Raw genomic sequence first — 27780 nt, 5'->3', positions numbered from 1 at the left:
GCTGTTCTTAAGTCCACGGGGTGTATTTTTGTATTCTCTCTCTCTGTAAATTCAGTCCAACCAAAGTGCTAATAAGATACATCTGGAGAATTGACATATTTGATACAGCACCACATTGCATGAATGTATGTATTATATCAAATTAACTCATTTCAGTTGACAGTTTGCCACAGATTTCCTTTGCAAACTGAAAAACAGCTTGAAGCTTTATTTTGCTTTTGAGTTATTTTTCCACAGCAAGCATTTCTGTTATGTATCTTTTCAAGTGTTTTACCTCTGTAAATCCTTTTATTTTGTTTTCATCAAGTTTTGATATTATGAATTTGCCTTGCATGTTATACTAACTATACACAGGATATTTGGGGAAAATGTTAGTGTAAAATAACTGCAGATGTAACTGCTGATTTTAATTATAGCAATATATAAACTCTAACTGGTTCATTTTGATTATGGGGGCAGATTTTGCTTTGAATGATATGGTGAGTGGATTCTGTTGTATGTTCTGACATAACACTATGTTGTAAATAAATGTGCTCTGAAGAGGCCCTGTTGTCATTCATACCTGAAGCTATTTTTAAAGCAGAGTTTGTTTTTCAGTGCTGCTGCCTTAAGTTACATTGGAAAACAAAAGACACACAAGAAAATAGAAAATAAGCCACTTCACATAATGCCAATTTTTCATCCCTCTATTTTAAGCACAACAATGTTAGAGCAGTTGTCAAGCAGCGAGTTTAATGTGTTAACATTTGAGAAATATATAAAGAAACTGAAAGCTTGATGTCTTCCATATAATGTATATGAAGGATAATGTGAATATTGTAAACATATTCTAACAATTACATGACTTTCCAATGTTTACTTTGCCACTGCACAGAAAGTCAATGTAATCATATAACCACTGAATGTTAAAGGAGAAACAATTGCATTCAAATCAAATTAAAACACAGTAGTTGACCACATGAGGGCAGTGTTAGACTGACCCACACTCATCCTGAAGGAGCCAACAATGAATCAGGTGGAATACAATGACTTAGTCCAACACTTGCTCTACAAGTGATCATGTTATGATCCCACTGAGGTCTATGCTTCCTGTAATGATTAGGTATGGGTTTGACTAGGTTTTTGAAAGTCAATCATTATACAATACCACCTATATAATACCTGTTCTAGCTCCCAACATAATGACACCTTTTAGAAATGTGTTTTGATGAGAGTTTAAAAGACCCCAAAACCTCATTTAAATCATCACCTTCCTGGTATGCATGTGGATTTACACCAAATCCCATCATACCAGATGTAAACATATTTTGCTCTATGTGCCGACATTAGCCACTAGGTTTGATGGAGGAGCCTGCCAACAGAAGAAACGGGGCATTCACCTCACAGAATTCTTCACTCAGCTCCCTTGACTACTCTGATCTGACCCTTTCCCTCCCAGCTCTCCCTGCATCAGACGCCAGAGGCAGGGAGGTAAGAACACAGAGGACTGCAAAAAAGCTAACATCATCTTATCCCGTTTACAGTAAAGCTAAACACACAAAGTGGTGCAAGGATCATTTGTATATATATATTTCCCAATGGTCTCTTGCAGGATGAAGGAAGTGCTTTGTTTGGAACACCAACACCCACATCACAGGATCAGAGATTTGGGTATGCTAATTCATTCATTCTACACAACACAGTGCCACAATAACAGGTAACTTGTGTCCTTGATGAAGTGACAGAGCATCTACACAAGTTAAATATTCAACTTTTCAGGAGTTTGAGATTATGTCTGATAGAAACACTAATGATTTTGAAGTCAGACCTGCTAGACTGAAAGTGGCCACCAACAGTCAGATTAAAAAAAAAAAAAGAGAGAGAGAAACAGTCTGTGACGACAGTTGGTCATTGTACCCGCTTTATAGACCGGTGAGTCTGCATTTGCAGCAACACAAAGACACTATGAATTGTGAAGTGAGCCACAGTATAAAACATTTAATCAAAACACAGTGAAACAGGAAGACTGAGTTTCCAGCCCAGCAGACAGAGAGAGCAGAAGCCTCTCTAATGAGATATTTTTCTAAGCCCTGGTTATATTATCCTTTGATAAGAGTAATAATTCTTGAAGGCTTTGTTTTACCTCTTACTGCTGTAGTACAGGTCATGACTTTTCTATTGTGTCTGTTCTCCCAATTTTCTGCTTTCTGCCACCACAGTTACAACACAGAGTCTTACAGCTACTCCACAAATACAATGTATCACAATGAATGCAATGCGAATAACAACCAAGAGCTTCAGACAGTACAAAAAATATTGAATCATAAGGCTATTATTAACATGGCCTTTTTAGTGCATGTGCTCCATTTCCCTGATTATATGTTTCAGATATTTGATTATAAAATGTGGTCACTATAGCTTCTTACACTTTGTATTGCTCCTCTCCGTTTTAGGAGGGACGAGGAGGACTTGAGTCAATGGCAGTGTGAGTTTAGAGGTCAAATCAGAGCACTGAGACAGTGGCTGAAGAGCATGGAGATGAGGCTGCCCCCTCTGGACCCCAGGGTTAGTTGGGTTTACAGTCTGTCTGCCTTCTGTTGTCCCTCTCTTCACTTGTATTTTATTTCACCATATCCCATGCTAACATCGTCAGAAATGCACCTGCACATGTGTTTCATCTGATCCTTGGTCTGATGTGACAGCTGTTTTTTTTCCCCCACAACACACTGAGTACGTAATTTAAATTGCTGTGTTTTCTATATTATCTTTATTATTCTAACTCCTGGTACAAAATGTACAACACAAATGAGGTTTTATACCCTCGCCAAGCTTGTCTACATGCAAAGAAATCCATCTGTCATGTCTATGCTCTGTGTCTCACTCTCCCTCATTGTGTGTGTCCAACAACTGCAGCTGTTCTGAAGGCTACTAAGAAACTTGTGGAGCCCTATGTTCTCATCACACTGGGAAACAATGCAACAACACTGCGTTATCATCATGTAACAGGACTCTACAGTAGAGTTAGTGGCTCTGTAATAAGACAGAGGTGCTTTCAGCTGAATGCTAATGTCAGCATGCTAACATGTTCACAATGACAATGCAATTCTGTTTACATTCCATTTTGCCTGAAGCAAATGATAATCTTATTGCATTACCTAATGCTAAATCCTACTTTCCTTATGGGGATCAATGCAGATTGCTCTAACACCTGTAAAAAATATCAGACAAAATTTTGGTAAGAGAGTCTTAAAAAAAAAAAGAGGAAAATGAACCAATGAGTCATGCTGGTCAGTACACTAACACTGAAGTTAATTGAGCGTCACGAAAAAGAGGAAAGGGATTGTGGAGGTTTTTCAAAGTCTTACATACTCAGATGGATACTGAGGTGGTCCTCCTCCACTCCTGCAGGGAGACTTCTTTAGGCCACAGGGGGACAGAGGGGCTGGGGAATCGGCTCCATTGTGCCTGGCCTGGACAGCCAGGCTAGAGAAGTGCTTGGCATTGGAGGCCCTCTGCACACATGAGCGCACACACTGAAAAGACATTAGACTCAGATGGGAGGAAGAGGCAACAGGGCAGAAAAAAAGAAAAGCAAGATCTTTCTGGTAAGAGCAGTCTGATATGACTATTGAGGCATTGATTGAACACCGACTGTAGATTTTGTCATACAACCATTTGTACCAATATTTGTGCAAAGACTGTCAGTCAAGGCTGTAATTCTGGGCAGTGCCATTGCTAAATAACAAGCTTGAACGGCAAAGACAGAACTTTGATCAAATATTTATCTATTTGTATTCATGGACAGTCAGCAGGTTTGCTAACAAGCTAACCTTAGCACTAGCATTGCATTTTCTCCTCTTGCCTCTTTTTCTGTCACCCTTATGTTCCTCCGACAGTCTAACTCAACCAATCAGATCCTGTCTATCTCCAAGGCAGTTCTGTCCGTGAGAAAACTCAGATTTTTCTTAATTGATTATTGATTATTGCTTATTCATACAATGGAACAACAAAACAGTAACTTTATGTCTTAGCATATGGTGGGATTGTGCATTTAAGAATAAATTCAGCCTTTAGATAAAAAAACATTTTCATTTAGCTTAATCTCTTGTGCAGCACCAACTGAAAGACTCTCTAGTACAAAAAATGAACGTGATGCAGCTCCATAGTGCAGTTAGAGGGTGAGGTAATCATTTATTATCCCCAGTGAAGAGTGACTGCAACTTCTTCATAGAGCCGTGAATCAGTTACACAAAGAATCAAGAGTGTTTGATGTTTTTATTGTTAAAGTAAAATTTGGGTTTGGTTGATTTAGTTATATGGTCCATTGAAGTAAATGTGTTCCATTGTCCTGACTGAATGTTTGAGCCATTAATTGATTGTGTGGTTAAAAAGGGCCAAGGGACGAAATACGATCCGTGTTTGACCCCGTATGACCTTTGTCGAAACTCATTGATTACCATCTCATGATGAGCTTTGACAAAAACATTCTTCATCAGACGACATTCTTCTTCGTTAAAAATTCTTTTTACATGTTACATTTTGTCTCCGTTTCCCTGGGGACTGACACATAGGATGAACAGGCATGTCTTATCACGTCATGAAAGCTCCAATGCTTTGGAGAGCTTTAGTCTGACCTCCAGTGAGAGTGTGTGAAATAAGGGGGTCTTTTTTATCTCTACCATGCCTTTATCATACTGCATCCGACCACAGACCTTTGTCATGGTAATGCTGTTAGTCTGCTGCACTGCTGGTTTCAGTCTGGGCCTGAGGGACTCGTTAGTTAGCAGCATGAATGAGGACATCCCTCAGCAGCCCCCCATATACAGACCCTTCTACAATACACAGGAGAGGGACACACACCTGCTCCTTAAGGCATGCACTGGCACATCTTAAACTGTTTTTCCCACGAACACTGGGGTACATAATATGATCCTCAAATGGGAGGTTGTCAAGCAAGAATGTAATAAGCATTTCAGATGGAAATGCCATTCAGTTTGTAAATTCATACCTTATGAACCATCAAAGCAGAGACTTGCTTAAGGACGATTTTGTGCTGCAATCAAAAGCTCCAAAACAGCTACTGAACAGACATAATAATAAGATATAAAAATAAAACATCATGGTGCTGACGAGTCAAAGCAACTCTCCACACTTTGACAGTCAGGTTAAGGTCAGTAGTTCTTCTTTCTGCTTCCTCAGCCCCCCTGCTGATGAGGCTCTTCTGGATAAAGGCTCTCTGTGTTTTAAAGGTCCCTGGTTTCCCTGGGCCTGTGGCAGATGCTGCCTCTCAAAATAAGCCTTGTACACACAACTTACAAACAGGCCCAAGAAGAGGGGTGAGAGATCACAGCTTATTATCCTCTCCTCTCTGTGTCTGACAGCCGGCAAACAGCATCCCTTCCCTCAGACGCTGTCATAACCTTTACAAAAAAAGGGGGGCTTGTTTTCATTGCTGTGAATCACCTACAAGACAAATGAATAAAGAAAGATGCCTGAATGGCACTTAAGTAAGCTTGTTTATTGTACAGAATCCAGTGGTGTGTCAAATTGATTTTCATCTTGTACAGCTATACGTAATCTCTCCTATAAGAGATTTTTTGATTCACACACTTCATCAGCATTAATGGCAGTGTGGGGCCTCTTGCTTTATTGCCCGTGCCTTCCTGTGCTCAATGGAAGATGTGGGACTTATGGCTTGTCTTCCTTGGAGCAGTTGAATCAAACGCGAGCTGATGATGAAGTTGAACTCTTCTGTCTCAGAGTTGCTAAATCCTTGTCTCACCCACGACTGTGATCCAGCATCCAGGCAGCCCATCATGGCCTGGGCAACCCGGTAGGGAAGCCCATCAGCCTTTTATTCACATTTCTTGGACGCGACCTCTTTTGGTGATAAATGACAGTGTGCATGTTGAATGGTGCTTTGGGATCGACCCTGAAAAGGGACCCACACATTTTTTTTTTTTTCATGTCTCATGAAGAGGCCTAATTACCATGTTCTGTAGAGGAGCCATTGAGGTCTTATTTAATTTGAAGGCAGCAGAGAGGTTGAGATAGCAGAGGAGGGGGAAACAAGCCTGTAAAATGAATCTTTTTTCTTTGGCCCTTTGGCACATGGGATCTTTGATCAAATTTAGGCTCCCATTGGACACTAATTTGGAATCACATTAATTTGGAAACTCACTTCCTTCTATCTCCCAACCTGTGTCCACTCCATTATCACAGGCATTTTGGAAGGATAATGAGAGCTGCTGACAATGGAAAGATGAGCTTTTTTTTTTTTTTTTTTTTCTCTAAGTAGCAGCGTATTGCATCACTGCATAGCTCTGTGTGCCAGTTGCTCTTCAATCACATCAGCTCTTGTCTTTTAAGAACTGTGTGCAGGCTCTGTGTGCACCCACTGTGAAATGGAGAGCAGAGAATTTTGGCAAAATCATTTAATTAGTACAGAGGGGGCTGCAGGAAGCTGAAAGCTGGGATCAGGTGTCATGGTTTTACAACAATGTCTTCCTGGCAACGTGGTGCCTCATCACCGCCAGTTCCTTTCAGATAAAGAAAGGGGGGACGGGGGATGTGGGCCTTACTTGCTCATTAAACAGCTAAAGACATTAGCCCTCCGAGTGACCCAAAGAAACAGCTATCTGTGAGCTTATGTGTGTTTTTTACAGCTAAACTGTCTGAGCTGCATCTTGTCAGCTAAAAGTGTTAAGGATGTGGGATACTCTGGTTTTTATACTACCGTACACCACAGGATTGTGACATACAGGACATCTATTGAGGTACGGAGAGACCGGGAACTCTTGCATCAGCACTGGGATACTCAGGGGTTAAATAACTTGACCCTGCAGGGGTCATTCTATTCAGTTCACTCTCTCTCTCTCGTAGGCCACAGTGACAGGCATTTTCAGTTTTCTTTTTTCTCCTCCTTTGTTTTTTTTTTTATCTACATTTGCATAAGTTGAGGCTGGAAGAGGGTACGGGGATCAGAAATGGGCAGTAATGTCGTGAAAACCTGAAGTAGCTTCAAAGCAGAATTAACAGCTTGTTTTTTTTAGCTTTTTTTTTTATATATAGACTCGTTTACAAGAGTTTACAAGAGAACTGAGGTAGTAAATATTTACATGCAAGAGTTTATGTTGTCAGCCGTAAAGTGAGGCTTACATGCCACAGACTTCAGCAGTTTTCTCAAATCCTTAATTAGGCACCGTCTGTGCCAACTGGCCGAAAAATGTATGTCTTTCACTACTAATAGCAAAGCCTCATCTTGTCCACCTTAAAAAGAAAAGTCACATGATGTGGTTTTGAACAATGACAGCAGCATGATTCAAGGGATGGCAATATTGATTTGTCCGTCCACCACTTTTGCAAACACAGAAATATCTACAACTATTTAATGGATTTTCATGAAATGTTGTACAGACATTTATGGTCTTGAGAGGATGAAATCCACTGAATTTCATGATCCCCTCCCCTGATGTGTGCTTTAGGTGAGGTACTCATTTCTAGGTTGTCAAATACCAATGTTTTGTCACACCCCTCGCTGCCTCAACAAATGTGCAGGCTTTGAAGTAACTCCAATGTAAACCCAGTATGTCCCATCTATCCACAATAATATTAGATGCTCAGAGCAAGGTGATGTAATATAAAAGGTGCAAAAGTTCAAATAATGAGGAGGTTGGGTGGCTGGATGGGACTGTCACCCAGGAGACCAGGACCCGTGTCCTGTTTGACACAAGCTGATTATCATCATTACTAATTATTGAATATCAAACTAAGTATTCTCTTTTGCTTTCTGGGATTTTTGTTGAGATAAGAACTCATTCATTGGTAGTTGAACCGTGGGTTTTGTAGTGAGCACTGACTGCCTCCTTGGTGGAAGTCTGAGCATAATTTCTAGTTGCATATCTAGTTATCATTATGAATTTTCTTTCTTTATTCACACTGATATAGGCAAATAAAAATAAAGTTAATTTGTAAGAAAGTGAAGCAATAAACAATAATAATCTAATTTGGCCTAGATAAATGTAATATTTTTTATTACACAGCGTCTGCTTAGACAAAATTCTGGCCCTTGGACAAATCTAGTTGAGCACCGCTGCTGTAAACTCTTCATCTTCTTTAGTGGCACAGCCTTCAAAATTCAATTCCAACTTTAAACTAATATGCCAATCTGACAGAATCTAAAATTACAAAACTTTTATCTTCAGTTGTGTTTAATTCACATCCTGCGTGAAGCTCCTGCACAATATACTGGACTCAAGTCTTGTTAATGGACATTATGATCCTGTGACCCACACTGAATAAATCAGGACTGTACACATCTCATGCTGAAGAAATCTCATTTGCATTGACAGGTTCAAAGACGTTTCCACTCACATGTAACACAGAAGGCACTTTACACTGGAGCGAGCCGTATTGATAATATGATATTTTAAGAGGTGATATATGTGTTTGCATGGTGGAATGGAAGCAGAGAAGCAAATGAAGATTCATTCATACCCATTGATGGTATTATCATTTCTGGTTGCACTGGCTGAGAGATTAAATGCAGGCAAATGATACCTTTGTAAGAAATTACAGCACAAAGTGTTCAATGAAAAAAATCAATATTTTGTCCCCCTTCAGATGTTTTAACTCATCCTCACACTCAAATGAGTGACCTTGTGGATTAGGGAGGGATGCTGAGTGGCTTATACGTGCATGCCTGCATATCTGTGTGTTTGTTTTATTGGCAAGACAGAGTGTGAGAGAGTGTGTGGGTGTGTGTACTGTACATGCACGCACGCATTTGGTGGATCAGTTGATTGATTGATTATTTGGTTGGCTGGAGATAGACAGAAAGGAATAAAGAGGGCAGGTTTTGGAGCGTAAACACTCTTTGTAAGACAGTCACCTGTATGCGTGCTTCTGTTGGGTTTTAGCGCACCTCCACATGATATCATGTCCAGAGGTATTTCCGTTATATAAAAAGCAATGTTATTCCCATAACTCATATCTATATAAACTCTTGAAATATATTTAACAGAAAATGTTCACATGGTTGAGCTCAACACCAGAAAATGTCAGTAAATGTTGCTGTAATGGTGTTTGCATACAGTATGCTTGATGTTCTGCATTTTTAAGGCAAATATTGTGACTTATTGAAATGGAGAATGATAGAATTTCACCATAGGGGTCCTTCCTTTGCTTTTCCATGCCAAAAGCAGAGAAAAGACTCAGCATTATCTTCCCATTGCTCTCTATTTTGTGTGTGTGTGTGTTTGCTTCCAGCTTCTTTGTTTATGCGCTGGGGTTGCAATGGCTGGAAGTGAGTTGAAAAGTAATCTGAGATGTTTTACAGTAATTAGTCGTCTTTGTTGCTGCTGTGGAGACTGCTGCACTGACTCTGAATGGGGATAGGGGGACTGCAAGGGGGCTGTGGGTGAGTGGGTGGGTAGCAGGGTGGGTGTGGGTCCACTCTTTTGTAGCCTGCACTTCTCTCTCTCACCATCGAGAGAGGGAACGGGCTGAGGCAGCTGTCACTTAACATGTGAATGTTCCGAGGGCGGCCCAGGGGTCTTTAGAAAACTCTCCCTTTTCTGCCCCCCACCCATCCCATTTTTCAAGCCGAAGCAGCATGGAGTTTCTGAGCCACAGTCAGACCCAGAGGAGGGGCTTTGTTGGATGAGATGGGGGAGAGAGTGAGAGAAAAAGCCTGGGGAAGGTAAAGAGGGCACTTTGCCGCCAAGCTGCCTGGTACAGGAGCAACCTGAACAGCAGCGGCAGCGCTGGTGAGAATGCCACCGCCTTGTCGTTATATGGAACTGACACAATCTGACCTCCATGTGAAAACTGCTCTTGGCTGGGGACTGTGGGAGTTCAACTGAGCCGTTGGAATACATTGTCTCCATCTGGGCGCACTATCCCATCGGCGGCGTTAACAAGGAAGGAATTCCTCTATCACAGCTCCCACAACAAAGAAGAAAGGGAGAGGAGCAGAGCTGGTGGGAGGAGAAGTGAGGGGAGGGGAGGGGTGCACTGTGAGGGGAGAGGAGGACATTGTTTGCCTGTGACTGTGGGCAACGGAAGAGCATGAGTTATCAGGGCATGTGTTTAGAAAGTGTGTTTGTATGTGGGCATGTGTGAATGAGTGGACTTGATTGAGTGTGCGTTGAAGGGAGTATGCGTGTGTATGTGTGTGTGAGGAGCCTTCAGTTTGGGATGTTGGAGCTGGGAGGCCGTTCAAAGGATGCTCAAACAAAGCTGGATTTTCCCCCCCTTTCTCTCCTTTTTGAATGGTGATTGAGGACTGGCTGGATTCCTTTACTCATGCTGTTTGGCTCAACTGTGCTTCAGGGTAAGTGTGGTTCACGTACACTTCAAACCGCCAAAACTGCCAGTAACCCAGGATTGGCTGAGGGAGAGTTTGCTTTTGGACCTTGCTGGTCAGTGATTGAGGGAGCCATGTGACAGTGAATGAGTTGTGACTGGGGATTTTCTGTACTTATTCTAAGCATGTGAAAAGTACAAGAGCAGGAGGCAATGAAATATTTCATCAGTGTGAATGGATCACTCTGCTGTAAGTACTTTTTTTTTTGACACTTTGTTCTTTGTGAACAGCATCTTATCTTGTATTTAATGAAAAGGATTCACAATTCTGATTAACATACCTCAGCAGACATTTTCACTAACTATTCATTCAAATCCAAAACCATGCTGCCATTTGATTCTGTACAGTAGCTGTGCTGCATGTTTAGAGGACTGTCTTTGAGGTGAATATATGACCTTGTACAATATCCACCCTAAAATGTTATGAGTCTCATGGGTGAATGAACAGCTGCCATTCTTGATTAGGGACCACTACCATGATTGCTACTTCAGGACCTCCCTTAAGAGGGGAAGACATACAGCAGTGACACAACATTATGAGGCTCTACTGTTGTGACTGATGATTATTGTTCTGCTGCTAATTACAAACTCACCTATGCAGTGCTTCTTGAAACATGTAAATGGGTCAATTGATGCCATATATATGATGAAGATTTGGATATGAGAGGTGAGGCTGAACACTTGAATATATACACATACACATGCCTCCCATATTGAGATTTTGATTATGAATTAGAAAGGAAATGTGAAGTCTTCGCTTTCTTCCGAACAATAATATTTGGATTTTTTTTTTTTTGTATTTATTTTGCCATACCATGGAGAAGCCCCTATACTATGGTTGTAATTAAATTCATCAGGAAATGGGCTGCAGTCATGTATCATAAATCAGTGTTGAGAGCAGAGAAAGGGTTGGGCTGAATTACGGGCCATTTTAAAATAGGTTAAGTGATGGGATGGCTAGGTCATCCGCAATATGAGTCAAATGGTGGAGTGGTTCTGTGGTTAACTGGTTGTCCTCCTGGTATCATTATGGTAGAGAGTAAGAGGTACAGATCAGATACAGGCGTGAGGCATTTTGAGAGGGTTTTCCTGGTTTGCTTTGATTTTAGAATGATGTAGGTCATGGCATTGTTTTCTTCCATGAGAGCGCTAATAGCTTCCTATAAAATGATTGGATTGCCTTTTTTTTAATTATATTGTCAGGATTTGAGTGACCCAGGCTTGATAAAACAATATATTTGTATTTTTATTTTTAATAACATCTCCCTGGTAGTGCACCATGTGGACTCTAATGGGGCGGCTCAGCATATCCTCACATACATTGCTGTGAGATCACTGTAGAGGCAACCATGTAATTTAGCAAATGACCACACATGTGGTGCAGTAACCAGACACGGCACACCCTCTTTCTTGAATTGTTAACCCATGTGAACACGGCCACAGGCACTCTCTCTGCCCTCCTCAGGAGACCGCTGGGCAGTGATCTGAGCTAACTGGGTAATCATTGATCGAGGGGCTGGGGCTTTGTCTGGGCACCACTCTCTGATCTGACTGTGTCCTCCCCTGTGGATCCCTTGACTGCATCATCTGCTCTGCATGATGTGGGTAATTTACAAGCCCAGTGCACATGGAGGCATCATATTAAACTAGTCCATTTTTTACTGTAGATTCTCATTTAGTTAAAGGCTGTGATATATCTTAATTACAATTAGTTTCATATTTGGGAGATGCACAAATGTGATTTGATTGATTTGAGTGAGTGGATATTGACAGCAGCAAAATGTAAAGTGGGTTACTGCAGAGTTTCTTTTTGTCTAACTGCTGGCAAAGACAAGAGAGCTGCATATTCAGCATTATTTTGTCTGCCTGCAGCATGACTGTTACATGATACTGCACCCATGCAGCATTATTAATCCATCTTTTCTGCATTTTCAAGCCAGGAAAAAAAATCCTTTCTTAATAGTTTGCGCCAATATCCCAATTTCCCCTTTGTTGACCCATATTGGCCCACCAATAGGTCTTTAGTCACCAAACATGACCTGAGGTGACCTGTATAATTCTGAATGGCTTGGTCCAACTCCCCTCAGAGGGAGGACCTGCCCTCAACAGGAGCCCTCCCTGTGATCTCCTGATGGGCTCACCTCAGCTCCTCTAGACCAAGATAATTACATTCACCTTTAACCCTTCTGTCAAAACAATGTAGGCACTGAGCTGAGGAGGGCACAGACAGGCTGACACAGTTTGAGATGAGAGTCTTTCCAGTAAGATAATAATTTTGGCCAAACAAGATGATGAAAACATCACTGTTTGATTTAACAGTGTTGTAGGAAGAGAGTAACCTGATATTCTACAAGCTCCACTTGGGGATCATTATGGAAAAGCTTTTTTTTTTTTTTTTTTTATAAAAACTCTTGTACTGCACACAGAGGTATACTGTTGATTGGTGGTTATTTTCCTAACTACCCCGAGTGCCCCCATGCCACTCTATGTTCCTACCCCCCTCTCTGACTGTCACCCCAGAGAAATGGGGCGATGTCTGTGTTTTTATGGTTGTCATATTTGATCAGATTCTCAACGGGTTTCCCAGGACTGGTCCAGACTGATTTAGAGAAAGAGCTGGCTGTTTGCCACTGCCTCTCCGTGCCAGGCTCAACAGTGGGATCCTTGACAAGCCTGTCACATTGATTTCTAAGCCCAGAATATTTCAGTTGGTGATGTGAGATAGATGGGGAGCATGTGTGTATGTGGTATAATGGAGGACAAAGGGACAGGGAATATCCAGGCCAAGTATCTCTGCTATAGTCCCCTCTGGTCTTTCAGTGCCAAGAAAAGGGCAATGTTGGCAGAGCAATTTAGCAACTTAAGGATGTGGTTTCACTTTGTCTCATAGGAGTTTTCTGAAGATGTAAGCAGTGGAAAGCAGTGCTTAGTGGCTTTTTAGCAGGGAAGTTGTGCTTTTAAATATGGAAGAGCAGTGGCATATTTTTTCTTTTTTGGTTCATTTACACAATGAGCACTTATTCACTGCATGATGACCCAGAACTCCCTTGTCTTATTTTAGGTAGCTGAAGGATCTTCCGCATGCATGGCCAAGGGGCCTTACCTCACCTATTACCTCACTAGCCTCTGGGCTGAAGGATTATGGGTAACCTCATCAGCCGGCCCAGCTGCCTGGGCCAGAAGTCCAAGCATGTGAGATCAGATGAGGATTTCCTGAAGGAGTGCTACCAACGACGAAGAGAGTGGCAGCCTCCGGAGCAACATGGAGAGGCCAAACCAGAAGTGGCTGCCAAAGACAAAGGAGGGGAGGATGCAAAAAAGGAAAGAGAGGTGGAGAACAACAAGGAGGCAGAGGAAATTGATCTTAAGAGGCAGGAGGGGACTCACACTCCAATTTCGGACAAACCCCTCCACAGCTCTCCTGCCTCTACAATCAGGAGCACCAGTACTCTGGATAATGCCTGGCACAGCAGCCCTTCTCCAATAAAAACATCCCGAAATGGGACACTGACAAGGAGAACAGTGCCCCCGGAGTTTGCCAGATCCCCCCTGGCTCACCCGGATAATAGCAGCACAGAGAGGAGGGCCAGCTTCCAGAGGAGAGACTCCAGAGAAGGAAGCCCCTGGTCCTGGAAGACTTTGGCATCACGAGAGGTTACAGAGGTGACAGAGGTGACAGAGACGATTGTAACTGAAATCGTGGAAGTGACAGAGTATCCATCTGGAGACAAAGGAAAAGACCCCATCGTCACCAGAACTGTTAGAGTCCTGAATGGTGTCGCCGAGGAACTTGCTGAGGTTGATTGAAACACCAGCTGTCAAACATAACAAATCTCTTCTTTATCCTTGTACTCCATTTCATTCTTTCTTCTTCTCATCTGAACTTAAAATTCTTACCTCTTCTCACCTCGAATCCTTCTTTAAAAGCAATGTTTTATCTCTGAGACATTGTGGTTGGTCACTGATTTTATGAATTGAAACAACATGTCGACTGTTTTTATTTTGCAGCTCCAAAGTGATGGACACTCAAGCTCAGACCAGGATTCCAGCCTGGATAGATGGAGGGTACTGTTTGCTTTTACCCTTAACTAATTTCTGCTTGTGTTGCAATAGTGAAACTGGTTGTGATTTAAATGGAAACACAGTACTACGGTATTTTCATTCATTGATTGAGCTAATACTATATCATGGTCTTTCTCAAGGGAACAAGATCTGCATTGGCACTGAGGGATGTGTCAACAGATTCTGAGACATTTGACCAAAACCTGGAAGCTTTGCTCACATGGGTCTGTGAGATAGAGGAGCTCACAGCCAATCAGAAACCCCCATCCTCTGAGGTCAAAGTGGTTAAGGCACAGCTCCAAGAACAAAAGGTTTGTTATCACCAACATCATTTCACCTAATTTCTTGTTCAAAAAAAAAAAAGCCCTGAAAGGTTCACCCGGAAAGGTGTGCTGAGGTCATGGAAAATGCTCAACTATCCCTTTATAATATAAATTCAGTTGTATTCAGTGGTGAATGGGTGGTGTTCATAGCCACAATGGGCTTCAGTGAGTCTTTGTGAACATATGCTGGGGGTATGAAAGAAGTAGGGAAGTCTCTCACCTTTCAGCTGTAATCACATCCATTGTGAGCTCTTTGGGTGAGGTGAAACCTGCCCGGCTCTTAACAATGTAAGCTTGACACATGAGACAGGAATTCTGTCACAAAGACAGAAAAAACAAGAATGGGGCTTTGGTAAATGTCAATTCTTACTGCAAGCAATGCCATCTCTCCGAAATTAAACATCAAATATGAGGTAAACATTTTCTGTAGTCCTGATGAGAACTTTTGATTTCTCTTTGAGGGCTTTTAAGTATCCTTTTTCTTGAAGCTTCTGTCTTTCCAAATAGGGGTAACATTTAATTTCACTCCATCTGTAATAAGCCTTTTTAATTTCATGAAGAATGGCTCTTTTCCAGCTCTTGCAGCGCCTCCTGACAGACCGAAGGCGTAGTATGGACTCTATGATGCTGGAGGGCCCTCGGTTGGTGGAGGCCCACCCAGGAGAGGAGGGGGAACAGGCAAAGGTCAGGCTCTCCACTCTCAAGCAGAAGTGGGAGGCCTTACAGCTGGAGGCAGAACAAAGGTCAGCTGCTTTTACTGGCAATGCCACACTTTCATTTGGCCTACTAACTACTACTAATACACAATTACACAATGTACTTACCAATAGTTAAAATCAGTGGACATGTTGTTGTTGGTAGGAGAGCGAGTCTGGAGCTTATCCTACCCAGGGCCCAGGTCTTCCAGGAAGGAGTTGACAGCTTGCAGCAATGGCTCATATCTGTGGAACAGACCCTTGCTGAACTACGCAATGCAGAGAGAGTGATGCTGCACCTCTCAGAGGCCACAGACAGGGCCAAGGTTGGAAATCTACCATGTATAATTCAACTACACATACTGTAGAGTGAATAAACATTTCGTTGTTTGGATAGGTAATTAAGTTTTTAACATGTTTTCATTGTCTTTTAGGCTGTTGTTAAAGAGATTCAAGTCAAAACCTCTGATCTAGGGAAAATACAAAAGTCAGGACATGATCTGATTGAAGCAGTTTCAGGTGATCACACTTCATATGGTAAAAGTTAATGGGCATAGTATGGTTGTTGAGGTTGGATAATTATTTGTTTTAAATTATCTCTAATTTACCAATGCTAATATTGTTCTAAATCTGCCAGTAGCAATAGCATGCCATTGCACAGTAAAATGTTAAATTTGTTATTAATATTACAATAAATAAAGTGCATCCTATCATTCTCAAGCACTGTCTTTCACTGATTTTGAGTATTGTCAATATCTGCAAAAAGTACTGGTCTTACCCTAAGGCTGCTGATATGCTCAGTGTTGTCCTTTGTTTCAGAGGAGGAAGCCCAGCAGGTACAAGAGAAGATGGATGCTCTGCGTATCCACTGTTCTGTGCTGAGTCTAAGTAGTCTGGATGTGCTGCAGAGGCTGGAGCAGGCCTTGGAAGCCTCCAGTCGCTGTACCTCCAGCCAGGAGGACCTCCATCTGTGGCTGGGCCGCATTGAGAGGGAACTCCTGGGTGCAGCAGGAGTGCAGACTCATGCAGGAGATGCAGTACTATGTGCAGCTGAGAGACAAAGGGTAATGTTTCCACACAATCGTGTGAGCCAGTCAGATACTCCAGTTTCAAAGGCCATTCGAAAAGTCCCCAGATGTAGCCAGATTACGTCATGTGCTAATTTGCACATTTGTGACTTCAGCATATACCTATTTATTTTATATACAAGTTTTTTTATGAAAAGAACAAATTGCTAAACTTAGCTGATTCTCACTAGCTTTATCATGTTAGAATGACTTTTTTAAGTTGCTGTCATGTCATCAATATGTACCTAAATTAACCTGTGATTTCAAAACAGCACAGTACATTTAGTACAAAGACTTGAAAGAGGGTGTCAATTTGCTGTTAGGAAAAAAGTTAATCACAATTTTATGACTATTAACTGAAATCATTAACTCTGGCTGATTTTGATCTTATCAGCTGGAACAGGCAGTGGTGAAGGAGATGGCTTGGTTCAGAGACACAGCGCTTAGTCTTGAAAAGCTGAAAACAATTAATCTGGAGCCAGAGCTCATAGCAGAACAACTCTATGAGCAGAAGGTAAGGACATTGTACAAATGTTACTGAATGATAACTAAAAAACTTCATGCATTTGTGTTATTTGTCATTGTCATCATTATCCGTCAGTTCATTTGATGTCTTCTAAACAGATTTTGGCAGTGGAGATTCTGCAGCACAGGTTCAACATTGAGAAGATGGTGAAGATTGCTGAAATCTTGCTGACATACAGTGATGAAGGAGACACAGGCGATTTGCGGGTACTGTTCGCACTTCATTTAATGCAACCGTTATACTTCGAATGTAAATAAATGTAAAACTTTTGATATTGAAAGTTGAATTTCTTCACCTCTCAATGCAGACCCCATTAGAGGCCTTACAGGAACAATGCAACACCACCTCAGCCACCAACTCCCATGTGGTCCTGCAGCTTGAGCATGCTCAGTCACTTCTTATCCAGTTCTCAGAGGGCCTTGCTGAGGTTTCGCCCTGGCTTGAAGAAACTCAAACCCTAATTGGCCAGCTCTCCCTGAGCACAATTAGCTATGAGGCATTTCGGGAACAACAGGACCTCTTACAGGTATAAGAAACCTGCCTCCCCACATTAGAGTGCCAGCTTTTCTCTTTTCTCTTTTTTATCATCCCCTTTTGCCCTGTTTAACAAAGAAGCTCTTTCATACTTCACATACTGCCACCATTTTCTTCTGGGTAAATGAGCTCTCTCTGCTCAAGTACAGTTCATTAATATAATCTACTTCCTGACAGGGTACTTTTCCACCAGTGTCCTATAAAGGCATATCAGTTTTGTCAGGTATGCCACGAAATTGAGACAATGTGATTTATTTCAACTCATTTTAGGGATGAAAAAATGAAAACCCAAATCAGGTTCTTTCTGAAAAAGCTCTGCTCCCCACATTGTTTTTAATTCTCTCTTTTTATCTCTCTTCTGCTCAGGGTCTGAGGGAGTCTATAGCAGAACACCGACCCTTGATTGCACGCCTTTGCTCTCTGGCAAAACGCTTGTCAGAACTAAACCCCATTCAGGGGGACGAGTTCAGTCGAAAGGCTACAGAGGCCGAGGAGCAGCATAGAGCCATCAGAGACCGTGTCAGAGAGAGTGCTAATCTACTAGAGGAGTCCTTGCCTCGATTCACCCAGGTGAGAAGGTTTGAATAAAGCAGAAAATGTTTTGAACAGCTGTGCACTTGGCAAAATATCACAAATACATATATGTGCACAACTTATACATATTTTCTTTTACCTGTAGCTGAATGAGAGGATGACCCTTATCAGAGAGAGTCTTGACCGCCTGCGCAATCGGATACAGACTCCCAGCTCTCTTCAAGGCCTCACCCCAAGGATCCAGGAGCAGCTGCAGGACAACAAACACACCCTGACTGAGCTATCCAAGCTGGAGCTGGGCCTTGGCAGTGTCAAGACACAGGCAGATGAGCTGCTGGCTAACACCCGGGCAGCTGGTGATGGCTCCGTTGGCACAGGTAATGTGATCATGTTTGTATACAGAGAAGATACTCTACTGTACTTAAAGGGCAGAGTCTAAGAAATATCCCTGTTATATCCATTTGATATTAGCAATCCAGGAGCGAGTGTCCAGCCTGTCCCAGATGTGGGATGAGACACATGCTCAGGCCCAGGAGAGGGAAATCTGGCTGCTCAAACTCTTGGATCTGGCCTTGAAGTTCTGGAGTGATGTCAACGATGTCACGGCAGCGCTCAGTGATGCTCAGCAGGCAGTTTTGGATCTCAATTCTAGCCGGACAGATTCTGAAACAATCCGCCAGAGCCTTGAAACCATGCAGGTTTGTCTGGAGGTTCCTAAAGAAATTGTGACAAAGAAACATTGTTTTATGTAAGACACTATATAATCTTTTCCATCCTTTCAACCTGTAGACTCTCAGGGAGGATATTGACAGTTTACAGGGAGATCTGGACACTCTTGGCGTTTTGGGAATGGACCTGATGTCAGCATGTGGGGATACAGACAAACCAGATGTCACAAAGAGTCTGGATGAAGTACGACATACATTTAAATCAAATCATTTTTAATTCACAATGTCGTGACAGCTAACTTGAAACCTTGTCTTTTTGCTGTCTTAAAGCTCTATTGCACATGGAACAACTTGAGCAAACTGTGGAGCGAATGTCACAAAAAGCTGGAGGAGTCCTTGCAGATGGCACTACATTATCAAGACACTATGCAGGTGTGTGTCAGTACAGTATATACTTGTATTATGTGTACATGCATACCAATATACAATATCTCTTGGTCAGTGTCAAAACATATCAGCGCATCAAACAGGACACTTTGGCCACCAACCACTGACTCAAGCAGAGTTATGGCATCCTGCCAGTGACAAAGCTGGTCTTTTATTTTGTTGCAGTGGTTGAGTTCAGACTGTTACTCCCTGTAGCCTCACTTATGGGGGACTGACAGATTGTGTGGTCCTCAGCCAAAGGCAAATGAGTTTAATGGTGCAAACTGTGTCAGACAGTATCGAAAGAAAAATCTGAAATGTCTCCAGCTGTATATACCAACAGGGTTACATGTTTGGCTGTTTGGAGAAGAAAATTTCTTCTTTGTTAAAATCATACAATATGGCAAGAATTCAGGGCTGAGTGGAACATAGCTGAGTGACTATACAATGTCTAATTTATTGTGCTTTAATGGACACTCTATTGTTTTGCTAATAGGGTCTTTTTGAGTGGTTGAAGTCTGCTGAGCTGAGGTCTACTGAAGAGTTCATGGTTGGAACTGACCTGGAATCAGTCAAAGAGCAGCTATGTGATCTCAAGGTGAGTTCATACGCTGAATTACTCCCATGACCAGTGATCAAAGTTATGTTGTTGCTTTTGGATATGTGTGTTGTATTTATGAAACACATCAGTTGTGACTATCTAACTTAATGTAAGTCCAAACATGTGCTCTGTATTCATTTTTGCTTTCAGGAATTTAAGCGAGAACTTTATCAGAAGAAAATAGAGATAGAAAGCCTGAACCATCGCTTTGTGTGCCGGCTGTCTCCGGGCTCAGAGCGTCCAGGCTCTGTCTCACCACTGTGTGACTTCAGACAGCGCTGGGACAGCTTGGAGTCAGAGACTGTTGGCAGACAGGTGAGAATCTGCCAATATCATTATGTAATATTAATGTAAGTATGCCATTGTAATCCACTATATGCACAATGTTATTTATGATAATTAGATGTTACTTCAACAACAGACGTAGTCCATTAGAAATTACGCTTAGCTGGAAAACGAAAAATACTGCAAATAGGAAAAATGTTAAATGTATATTTTTTCATGTTTTACCACCAGCATCAACTGGAGTGTGCTCTGCTGGGTCTGGGTCAGTTCCAAAACACACTGGATGAGCTGCACACATGGCTGTCTCGGACCGCTGAGCAACTGCAGGGCAGCCAGCCAACCAGCATCGACCTGCAGGCCTGTGAAATAGAACTGGCCAAACACAAGGTTGGTGGTTGCTTAAATGCAATCATATTAGGGGTGAACAACAGTAAACATTTCATTGTATGCCAAAAGTGTAATAGAGCTCTTTCAGACTTTGAAACTTTCTCATGGAGCTGTGGGTTTAACTGCAAGATATCAGTGAACACAGCCTTGAATGAGTCACAGACTTCTGTCTCCTGACAGTGTTTCCACATTATGTCTACCAGCATCTGTGCCTTACGTAGAGATTCTGTCCATTTACACTGTCCCAACAATACACACAAGTAGAATCGTCTGACAATACTTGTCTTTCTCTGAACTGACGACACAGCTACTGAGCTTCTAACACCTCCAAGCAACACATTTGAATTCCACTGTTGCTGATATCATGATGTATCTCTAACCTCTACCGCCTCTTCTTTCTCTAAGGTCTTGCGTAATGATGTCATGTCCCATATTCGCACAATGGAGTCCCTGAACCAGGCAGGCAGGGGGTTGCTGGAGTTTGGGTCTGGGGACAGCCCGCATGGTCTGCAGTCTCGGCTGGAGCAACTCAATGAAAGCTGGGAGTTTGTCCGCTGTGAGACGGAACGCCGGCAGCTGGAATTAGAGAATAGACTGAGTCAGGTGAAGAGAGAAAAACAGACTATCTTGTTACAGTTACAATAAAAGTAGTATAGAAAAACTGGTAACTGTATATATAGTGCATTGTGCAGTATATTAGAATGCCACATTTTCTTACCTATGCTGCATTTTATACTGCATTATCAGTGTATCATGGTGCCCTCTTGTGGTGAGTGGGCAAGTCCAAATTTATAGGCATAGCTTTTATTGTCCTAAAGGAAGGTAAAGTTTAGAATGAAATGATATTTTGTTATCAGAAACCAAATAATATGTCATCAGTCACTTGTGCTTAATTAAAATATGATAAGCTTGATAGCAATGGCCAAGATGAAACTTTTGCCATAACTAAGGTTGTAGTGAACTGGTCATCAGCATAGGAGGCCTTTGCATTCATTGTGTTGTTTTAATTGCAGGTACAAGATGTTACAATGGAGATTCAGGATCTTCTACAGTGGCTGGAGAACACAGACTTGAGACTGTCTTCTTCTAAAACCATGTGGAGTATGCCAGACTCTGCTACTGAAAGGCTCAATGCGCACTTGGTAAACTGAACCAGACTTTCAGCAGTCAAAATAAAGAGATATGTGTGAAACTACCCAGTAAAAAATTACATCTTACATAAAAACTGACCCGCTTTCTTCTTCTCACCCACAAAAGGAGTTGTGCAATGAGATGGAGTCAAAGCTCCACGCCTACACAGATGTGATGAATGCCATCCACAGGATGCTGGAGAGCAGCAATGTTGTCCGGGGATCAAGCACGGAACACAGCTTGTCTATTCTTGAACAGAAATGGGCATCTGTTTACAGCAAAGTCCAGGAGCGAAAGGTTATTTCTCGTCATAGTCATGTGTCATCCTGGTGATTTATCCATAGTTTAGTGCATGATTATATGTGAATGTCACGCTGTTCCCACAGGCAAAGCTTACAGAAGGACTGAGTCTGGCCAAGGAGTTCCATAGTAACGTCCAGGAACTTCTCACTAAGATGAGCCAGTGTGAAGAGTCTATTGAGCTTCTTCCTGCTCCCAGCTTTGCTCTGGACACAGTTTGTACTCAACTGCAGGACCACAGAGTAGGTCTTTTTATACCTGCCATCTGTCTGTCTGTTTCACATTTGGAAGTAATCATTTTTGGTTCATGAAATACTTTTACCTGTGCAGACGCTGGTGAATGAGGTAAACGGTCACGGTGAGAAGAAGAGCACAGTGGAGAACACAGCCCGTAGACTAATAGAGCTGAGCAGGAAGGAAGACTGTGACGTCATTCATAATCTAATCATGACCGTCCAGGATCGCTACAAAAAGCTACAACAGCGCACTGCAGAAAGAGGCAGGATGCTGGAGGAGGTCAAAAAGAATGCCAAACAGGTATACCACTACATCAACTGCAATATAAATGAATGACCGTCTCCATCTTCAGAGTACACTGATACATGCAATTTAGGTGTGACTTTCAAACAAACTTTTGCATAATATCTGTCTTTATTTCTCATGTTTCAGTTTAACGAATCATGGCGCCTGCTGGTGGACTGGATGACGGAGGTAGAACAGACATTGGACACACACAAAGAGATTGCCGTGTCCCACGAGGAGATTAAACAACAACTGACAGAACAGAAGGTGCAGTAGGCATCACAGTGAATACAGCTTGGTTTATATGCTATATGTATATGAATTCCTTCACTGATGGCTTACTTTGCAATTAGGAGTTCCAGAAACTGCTGAGGTCAAAGAGGCCCATGTACGAAGCTACATCGAAAAATGGACGTAATCTTCATGAAAGAGCTCAAACCAGCCATGATAGACAGCATCTGGAGAATCTACTGGCTGAACTCAAAGACACATGGGACACCATCAGTGGCAAGTCTATGGAGCGGTAAGATGCAGTTGATACGGACACATTCAAATTTCTACCAAGCATTAGCATCTTGGAAATTCACCCAGTGCTCTGGTTTGCTTCTCCCAGACAACACAAGCTGGAGGAAGCACTGCTGTTCTCAGGGAGATTCACTGATGCTCTCCAGGCCCTGAACGACTGGCTATACAGAGCAGAGCCGCAGCTAGCTGAGGATGTTCCTGTTGGTGGAGACAAAGACATGGTACACAACCTGATAGACAAACACAAGGTACGACTCCTATCATGCATTTTAATGTGTGGCCTCTATAATTCATGGTGTCAAACAGGTGTTAAACACTGGATTCATGCTAATTTATCTCAAGTTTTTGTGCATTTGTAAATGTAATTATTACACATATTTTGGTATAGCTGCTGTAGAAATATAAGTGATTGGTAAATGATTGGTAAAGTCACTTCCACAACTGAGGGTGCAATGCAGTCTTCAGTGATTTTGTTTAATAATTTCTTGATATTAAGTTGACTTAAGGTAACATGCCAGCTTCGTCACAAATTGTTCTTTCTCTTAGGCTTTTCAAAAGGAGTTAGGGAAGCGAGCAGGATGCATTAGGACCCTGAAGCGCTCTGTGAGGGACCTGACCAGGAGCAGCACAGCTGATGCTCACTGGCTGCAGGAGCAGATGGATGAGCTGGACTGCCGCTGGGAGGCTGTGTGCAAACTGTCAGTCAGCAAGCAGGACAGACTGGAGGCTGCACTTCAGCAGGTAGTTCTCACAAGTAGTACAGATGAAGGGTGCTTTACTTTTTGTTGCCACTGGACTGAAGCTGTCAGTATGCAATACATTTTGCTGAAGGTGGCTTTGAATATGACTATTTCCCTGTGAAAATTAGAAGTAGTTGTGTTTCAGTCAGGATTGTGTTAAGCTGGAAAAGTCTAACTCGCAAATAATGGAAATTTTCACTCCCCTTGCATGAAAAGATGCATGAAATTCAAATTGCAGGAAGCTTTGGTCATAAATAAAAAATAGCAGGTGATTGGCTGACCTCTGAGCATTAATAAAAGTTGATGAGTAGGGACTGCTCTTATCTTAATCTTTAACTTTGTTGTCTGTAGGCTGAAAAGTTTGATGGCCTTGTCCACTCCTTCATGGAACGCCTCACTGAGGCAGAGAGGATACTGAAATATGGAGTGATACCAGAAGAGGAGGAAGGTTTGCTTGCTTTCCGCAAACAACACAAGGTCAGTTTAACAAGATACTTTATCACTTCCCAGAAGGAGATACATTTTTTGCTTCTTTTTTCCCTTCTGGGTTCTGTCAAAGGTCAGGGTCTGCTACAAAACAACAAGTTAGTACTGATAAACATTCAACATTACCACGGGTTGTTAAGCAGGGTGGATATTTGTACTCATGCTTGAACCCATTCAACTGTTTGAAGGACAGATAGTCTGACCATTTGTACCTTGTTGTTTAACAACAAACCTCTAAAAAGAAAGAAAAAAAATCAACAATGAACTACATATCTGGAATGAATGAAATGTTATTTCAATGCCAAGATAATGGCTCATCCTGCATCCTTCAGAATGTGTTTTCCTGGATGAAATGCTGAATAAAACCTTTTTGCTCCTGTAAAGGAATCGATGGGTGCCTTGCAGGCTCAGGCGGTGGACTTACAGAACATCCATTGCCTGGGTGAGGAGATCCTGGCCTCCTGTCACCCAGACTCCATAATCACTCTAAAATCTTGGATCAGTGTCACCAAGACACGCTATGAAGAGGTGCGTGTCTGCATGATGAGCTAAATTTATTTTCCCTTGGGATTTAGTATACAATGAATAATATGTCAATATTTAGGAAACCATTATCTGCAATTAGTTAGGTTTTGAAGACAGACGGACGCTGTTTCAACATTTGCAATATCCACACTGTTAAACAATGTCAACATTAGAGAGCATCTGAATGTGACATTTCCTCCCCCCTCCCTGTTTTCTGAATTAGGTTCAGACCTGGGCTCAGCAGCAGGGCCAGAAAATCCAAGCCAGCTTGGCAGCACTGGAGGCCGAGAGAGAGGAAATCCAGAGGCTGCTGGACTGGATCTCCTCAGCGGAAGAAGCCCTCACCCTCAGAGACCAAGAACCTCCGGCTGAGACCACAGAGCAGAACCAAGAACTGATCCTGCAGCACATAGTATGTTTTTTTTCTCCGTTCTATGAGCTACCTACTACACCATCTTGCTAAGTTATCTGTCAAATAGAGACTACCTCTCTTCACAGGACACTCTAATATCAAACAGATGTGGCTTCTATAACCTCCTACAATTTCATCGGAAAATATTTTACCCAGGTTATAATGTGACTGGACAATTGACCACTTAGAGAATATTAAGAAGCATTAATTATACAATACAATCACTGATCATTCCTCTGCAGGTATTCATGGAAGAGTTGAATAAAAAGTTTCCAGAGATTGAACATGCCACAAAGTCCTGCAAACACAAAAGCATCTCTAAACAGCAAGTTTCCCCAAGCAAACGGCCACTCACAAGTAAGCCACCATGAAAACAGCACACTTTACATTCTATTAACACAATGCAAAAAAATCAGTATTGTGATCCAAGCATTGAGAGCATGTTTATTGTCTCACTGCTAATTATGTGTAAAGCAGAAATTAGTTTGCCAAGCTGATTCCAGACTCCTGTATCGCTGTTTCTCCATCCAGAGAGGAGGAGCACTCTGAAGCTGCAGCCTGCTGCACCGGTTCCCCTGGAGCACCTCGACCCCCAGACCCCAGAGCTCAGTCAGCTGGTCAGTCAGTGGCAGAAACTTTGGCTCCTGTCTGTGGCGAGACAAAAACATCTAGAACAACATCAGCAAGCGCTCAAAGAGGTTATTATACTTTTGTAAATGTACACACATTTGAGCAGGCATTACACTTCTTTAAACATGTTTTTGTAAGAAATGTTGCTCAATGCTTGATGCTTAATGCAATAATATGTGACATAGTGATATTTTGCATTTCTGGACAGATGGAAGAATTTGCAAACTTCGACTTCAATATTTGGCGAAAGCGTTACATACAGTGGATCAGTCATTTGAAGTCACGGATCTTAGACGTATTCCGCAGCATCGACCGGGACCAGGATGGACGCATCAGCCAGAAGGAGTTTGTTGATTATGTCCTTGCTTCCAGTAAGATCCACTTGTCATAAATCAGTTCAGTGTTTCAACCCATCAATCATTCATTTTGAGTTACTATGAAATTCAAAAGCCAGCATTTGAAATGACCAATTAGCAGCACAAATTAACACAAGTTAACACACCTTTCAATCCCCTTGGCTCTACTCCTCTCTGCTGTAGAATTTCCCACCAACTCTCTTGAGATGAACGCAGTGGCAAACATCTTCGACATGAACAGCGACGGCTTCATTGACTACTATGAGTTTGTGAGTGCGCTTCACCCCAGCAGAGATCCCTACAGGAAAACACTGGATGCAGATCAAATCAACGAAGAGGTATGAACAGCGTGTGCATAAGAAAACGCACAAATGCACTTTGATTCATTAGAGAGGTTGATTGGCTGTTACACTTAATGTTTACCTTCTTTAGGTGAGTCGACAAGTATCACAGTGCAACTGTCCCAAGAGATTCCAAGTGGAGCAAATAAGTGCCAATAGATACAGGGTGAGTCAATTTTAAGACTAAGAAATATTAAAGCAGTTATTACATTTACTTCTCTGAATTCAAGTGGCAACACATAAAGTGATATGATTTACGTTTCCTGTTTGTTTGGAATTAACCTATGATACCTGGGTGATTGGAAAGACCATGGCCTACAGTGATATCTTGGATATACAGCAAGATGTGTATCAAAAACTATAACTGGCAATACCTATTTTGGCTGTTTGCTGCAGTTTGGAGATTCCCAGCAGTTGCGGATGGTTCGTATCCTGCGCAGCACTTTGATGGTCAGGGTGGGAGGGGGCTGGACTGCTCTAGATGAGTTCCTCGTCAAGAATGACCCCTGCAGAGGTCAGTACGCTACGGTACTCTTAACTTCCAATAAGCAAACTAATTGCTGCAAACTATATTTTCTCAACACAAAGACAAGCTATATATATATATATATATATATATATATATATACATATACACACACACACACACACACACACACACACACACACACACACATATACATATATTGACTTATATTGGCATCTTGCATCAATCATTTATGTAGATGGTGCCTATTACTACTGGAGCGTCTACTGTAAATTCCACTTTTTTTTTTTTTTGACAATATTCTATTAAATTCCCCTGCTGTGTCTCTGACAGTGAAAGGCAGGACCAACCTGAAGATCAAGGCGAAGTACTTATCTCCAGCAGGAAGCTCCTCTAAGGGTTTGGCTGTCAGCAGGTCTAACTCAAGCCTCAGCCTGTACAGCAGTGCCTCTGCCCCCACCAGCCCCATGACACGCAAGGCAAGACAAAAACTGTATGCAGTTACAACTAGCTGCAGCAACATCCTGATTTTTCAATGGAAATTCATTTATCTAGTCTTAACATTAACTTATCACAATGCAGAATCGTATCCTACATAAAATTAATACTGAGACAACAACACACACTGAGTTTTCTTGAATGTGCTTTTAAGGAACATAAAAAAACTACATGTAGCAACTTTTCATATGGACTTTGTGATATTTTCCCATTGAGACGTCTTAATCTAATTAGTCTAACGTCTTGCTTTAGGCATTGCTCCGCAGAAGTTTCTCAGGTGACCGCTGCATTCGACCCAGGAGCTCCATTGCTGCTTTGGGGTCTGATCTACAGTTTATCACAACAGGGGAGGACAATTCTCCCTCGCCATCAGGT

At 42.0% G+C, this 27780-nt stretch overlaps 1 protein-coding gene across 4 annotated transcripts in view; it reads left to right on the top strand.

Annotated features, from left to right (window-relative positions):
• The window catches only part of macf1b (microtubule actin crosslinking factor 1b), a 30722-nt gene that overhangs the window by 904 nt on the left and 2038 nt on the right, over positions 1 to 27780 (top strand). Inside the window, exons 3-42 of one of the 4 annotated variants that reach the window (XM_076737299.1) lie at positions 1330 to 1470; positions 1592 to 1650; positions 2433 to 2544; positions 14353 to 14409; positions 14547 to 14717; positions 15306 to 15472; positions 15591 to 15750; positions 15859 to 15943; positions 16244 to 16488; positions 16886 to 17005; positions 17116 to 17223; positions 17325 to 17543; positions 17918 to 18121; positions 18231 to 18462; positions 18557 to 18783; positions 18875 to 18997; positions 19084 to 19185; positions 19676 to 19777; positions 19931 to 20095; positions 20297 to 20452; positions 20858 to 21055; positions 21466 to 21594; positions 21710 to 21880; positions 21970 to 22125; positions 22214 to 22420; positions 22553 to 22672; positions 22759 to 22928; positions 23019 to 23178; positions 23477 to 23671; positions 24022 to 24147; positions 24541 to 24684; positions 24905 to 25093; positions 25336 to 25450; positions 25625 to 25791; positions 25932 to 26094; positions 26263 to 26417; positions 26512 to 26586; positions 26817 to 26934; positions 27241 to 27386; positions 27658 to 27778. In XM_076737299.1, coding sequence (XP_076593414.1) covers positions 1330 to 1470; positions 1592 to 1650; positions 2433 to 2544; positions 14353 to 14409; positions 14547 to 14717; positions 15306 to 15472; positions 15591 to 15750; positions 15859 to 15943; positions 16244 to 16488; positions 16886 to 17005; positions 17116 to 17223; positions 17325 to 17543; positions 17918 to 18121; positions 18231 to 18462; positions 18557 to 18783; positions 18875 to 18997; positions 19084 to 19185; positions 19676 to 19777; positions 19931 to 20095; positions 20297 to 20452; positions 20858 to 21055; positions 21466 to 21594; positions 21710 to 21880; positions 21970 to 22125; positions 22214 to 22420; positions 22553 to 22672; positions 22759 to 22928; positions 23019 to 23178; positions 23477 to 23671; positions 24022 to 24147; positions 24541 to 24684; positions 24905 to 25093; positions 25336 to 25450; positions 25625 to 25791; positions 25932 to 26094; positions 26263 to 26417; positions 26512 to 26586; positions 26817 to 26934; positions 27241 to 27386; positions 27658 to 27778 — 5980 coding nt within the window. Of the gene's footprint in view, positions 1 to 1329; positions 1471 to 1591; positions 1651 to 2432; positions 2545 to 9499; positions 10535 to 12257; positions 14143 to 14352; positions 14410 to 14546; positions 14718 to 15305; positions 15473 to 15590; positions 15751 to 15858; positions 15944 to 16243; positions 16489 to 16885; positions 17006 to 17115; positions 17224 to 17324; positions 17544 to 17917; positions 18122 to 18230; positions 18463 to 18556; positions 18784 to 18874; positions 18998 to 19083; positions 19186 to 19675; positions 19778 to 19930; positions 20096 to 20296; positions 20453 to 20857; positions 21056 to 21465; positions 21595 to 21709; positions 21881 to 21969; positions 22126 to 22213; positions 22421 to 22552; positions 22673 to 22758; positions 22929 to 23018; positions 23179 to 23476; positions 23672 to 24021; positions 24148 to 24540; positions 24685 to 24904; positions 25094 to 25335; positions 25451 to 25624; positions 25792 to 25931; positions 26095 to 26262; positions 26418 to 26511; positions 26587 to 26816; positions 26935 to 27240; positions 27387 to 27657; positions 27779 to 27780 lie in introns of those variants that run through there. The other 3 variants (XM_076737298.1, XM_076737296.1, XM_076737297.1) reach the window with 3 other exon arrangements.

Source organism: Chaetodon auriga, chromosome 8 (assembly GCF_051107435.1).
Source record: "Chaetodon auriga isolate fChaAug3 chromosome 8, fChaAug3.hap1, whole genome shotgun sequence".
Taxonomy (NCBI): Eukaryota; Metazoa; Chordata; class Actinopteri; order Chaetodontiformes; family Chaetodontidae; genus Chaetodon; species Chaetodon auriga.
The sequence above is the reverse complement of the archived record's forward strand: the minus strand, read 5'-3'. Positions and strand labels throughout refer to the sequence as shown.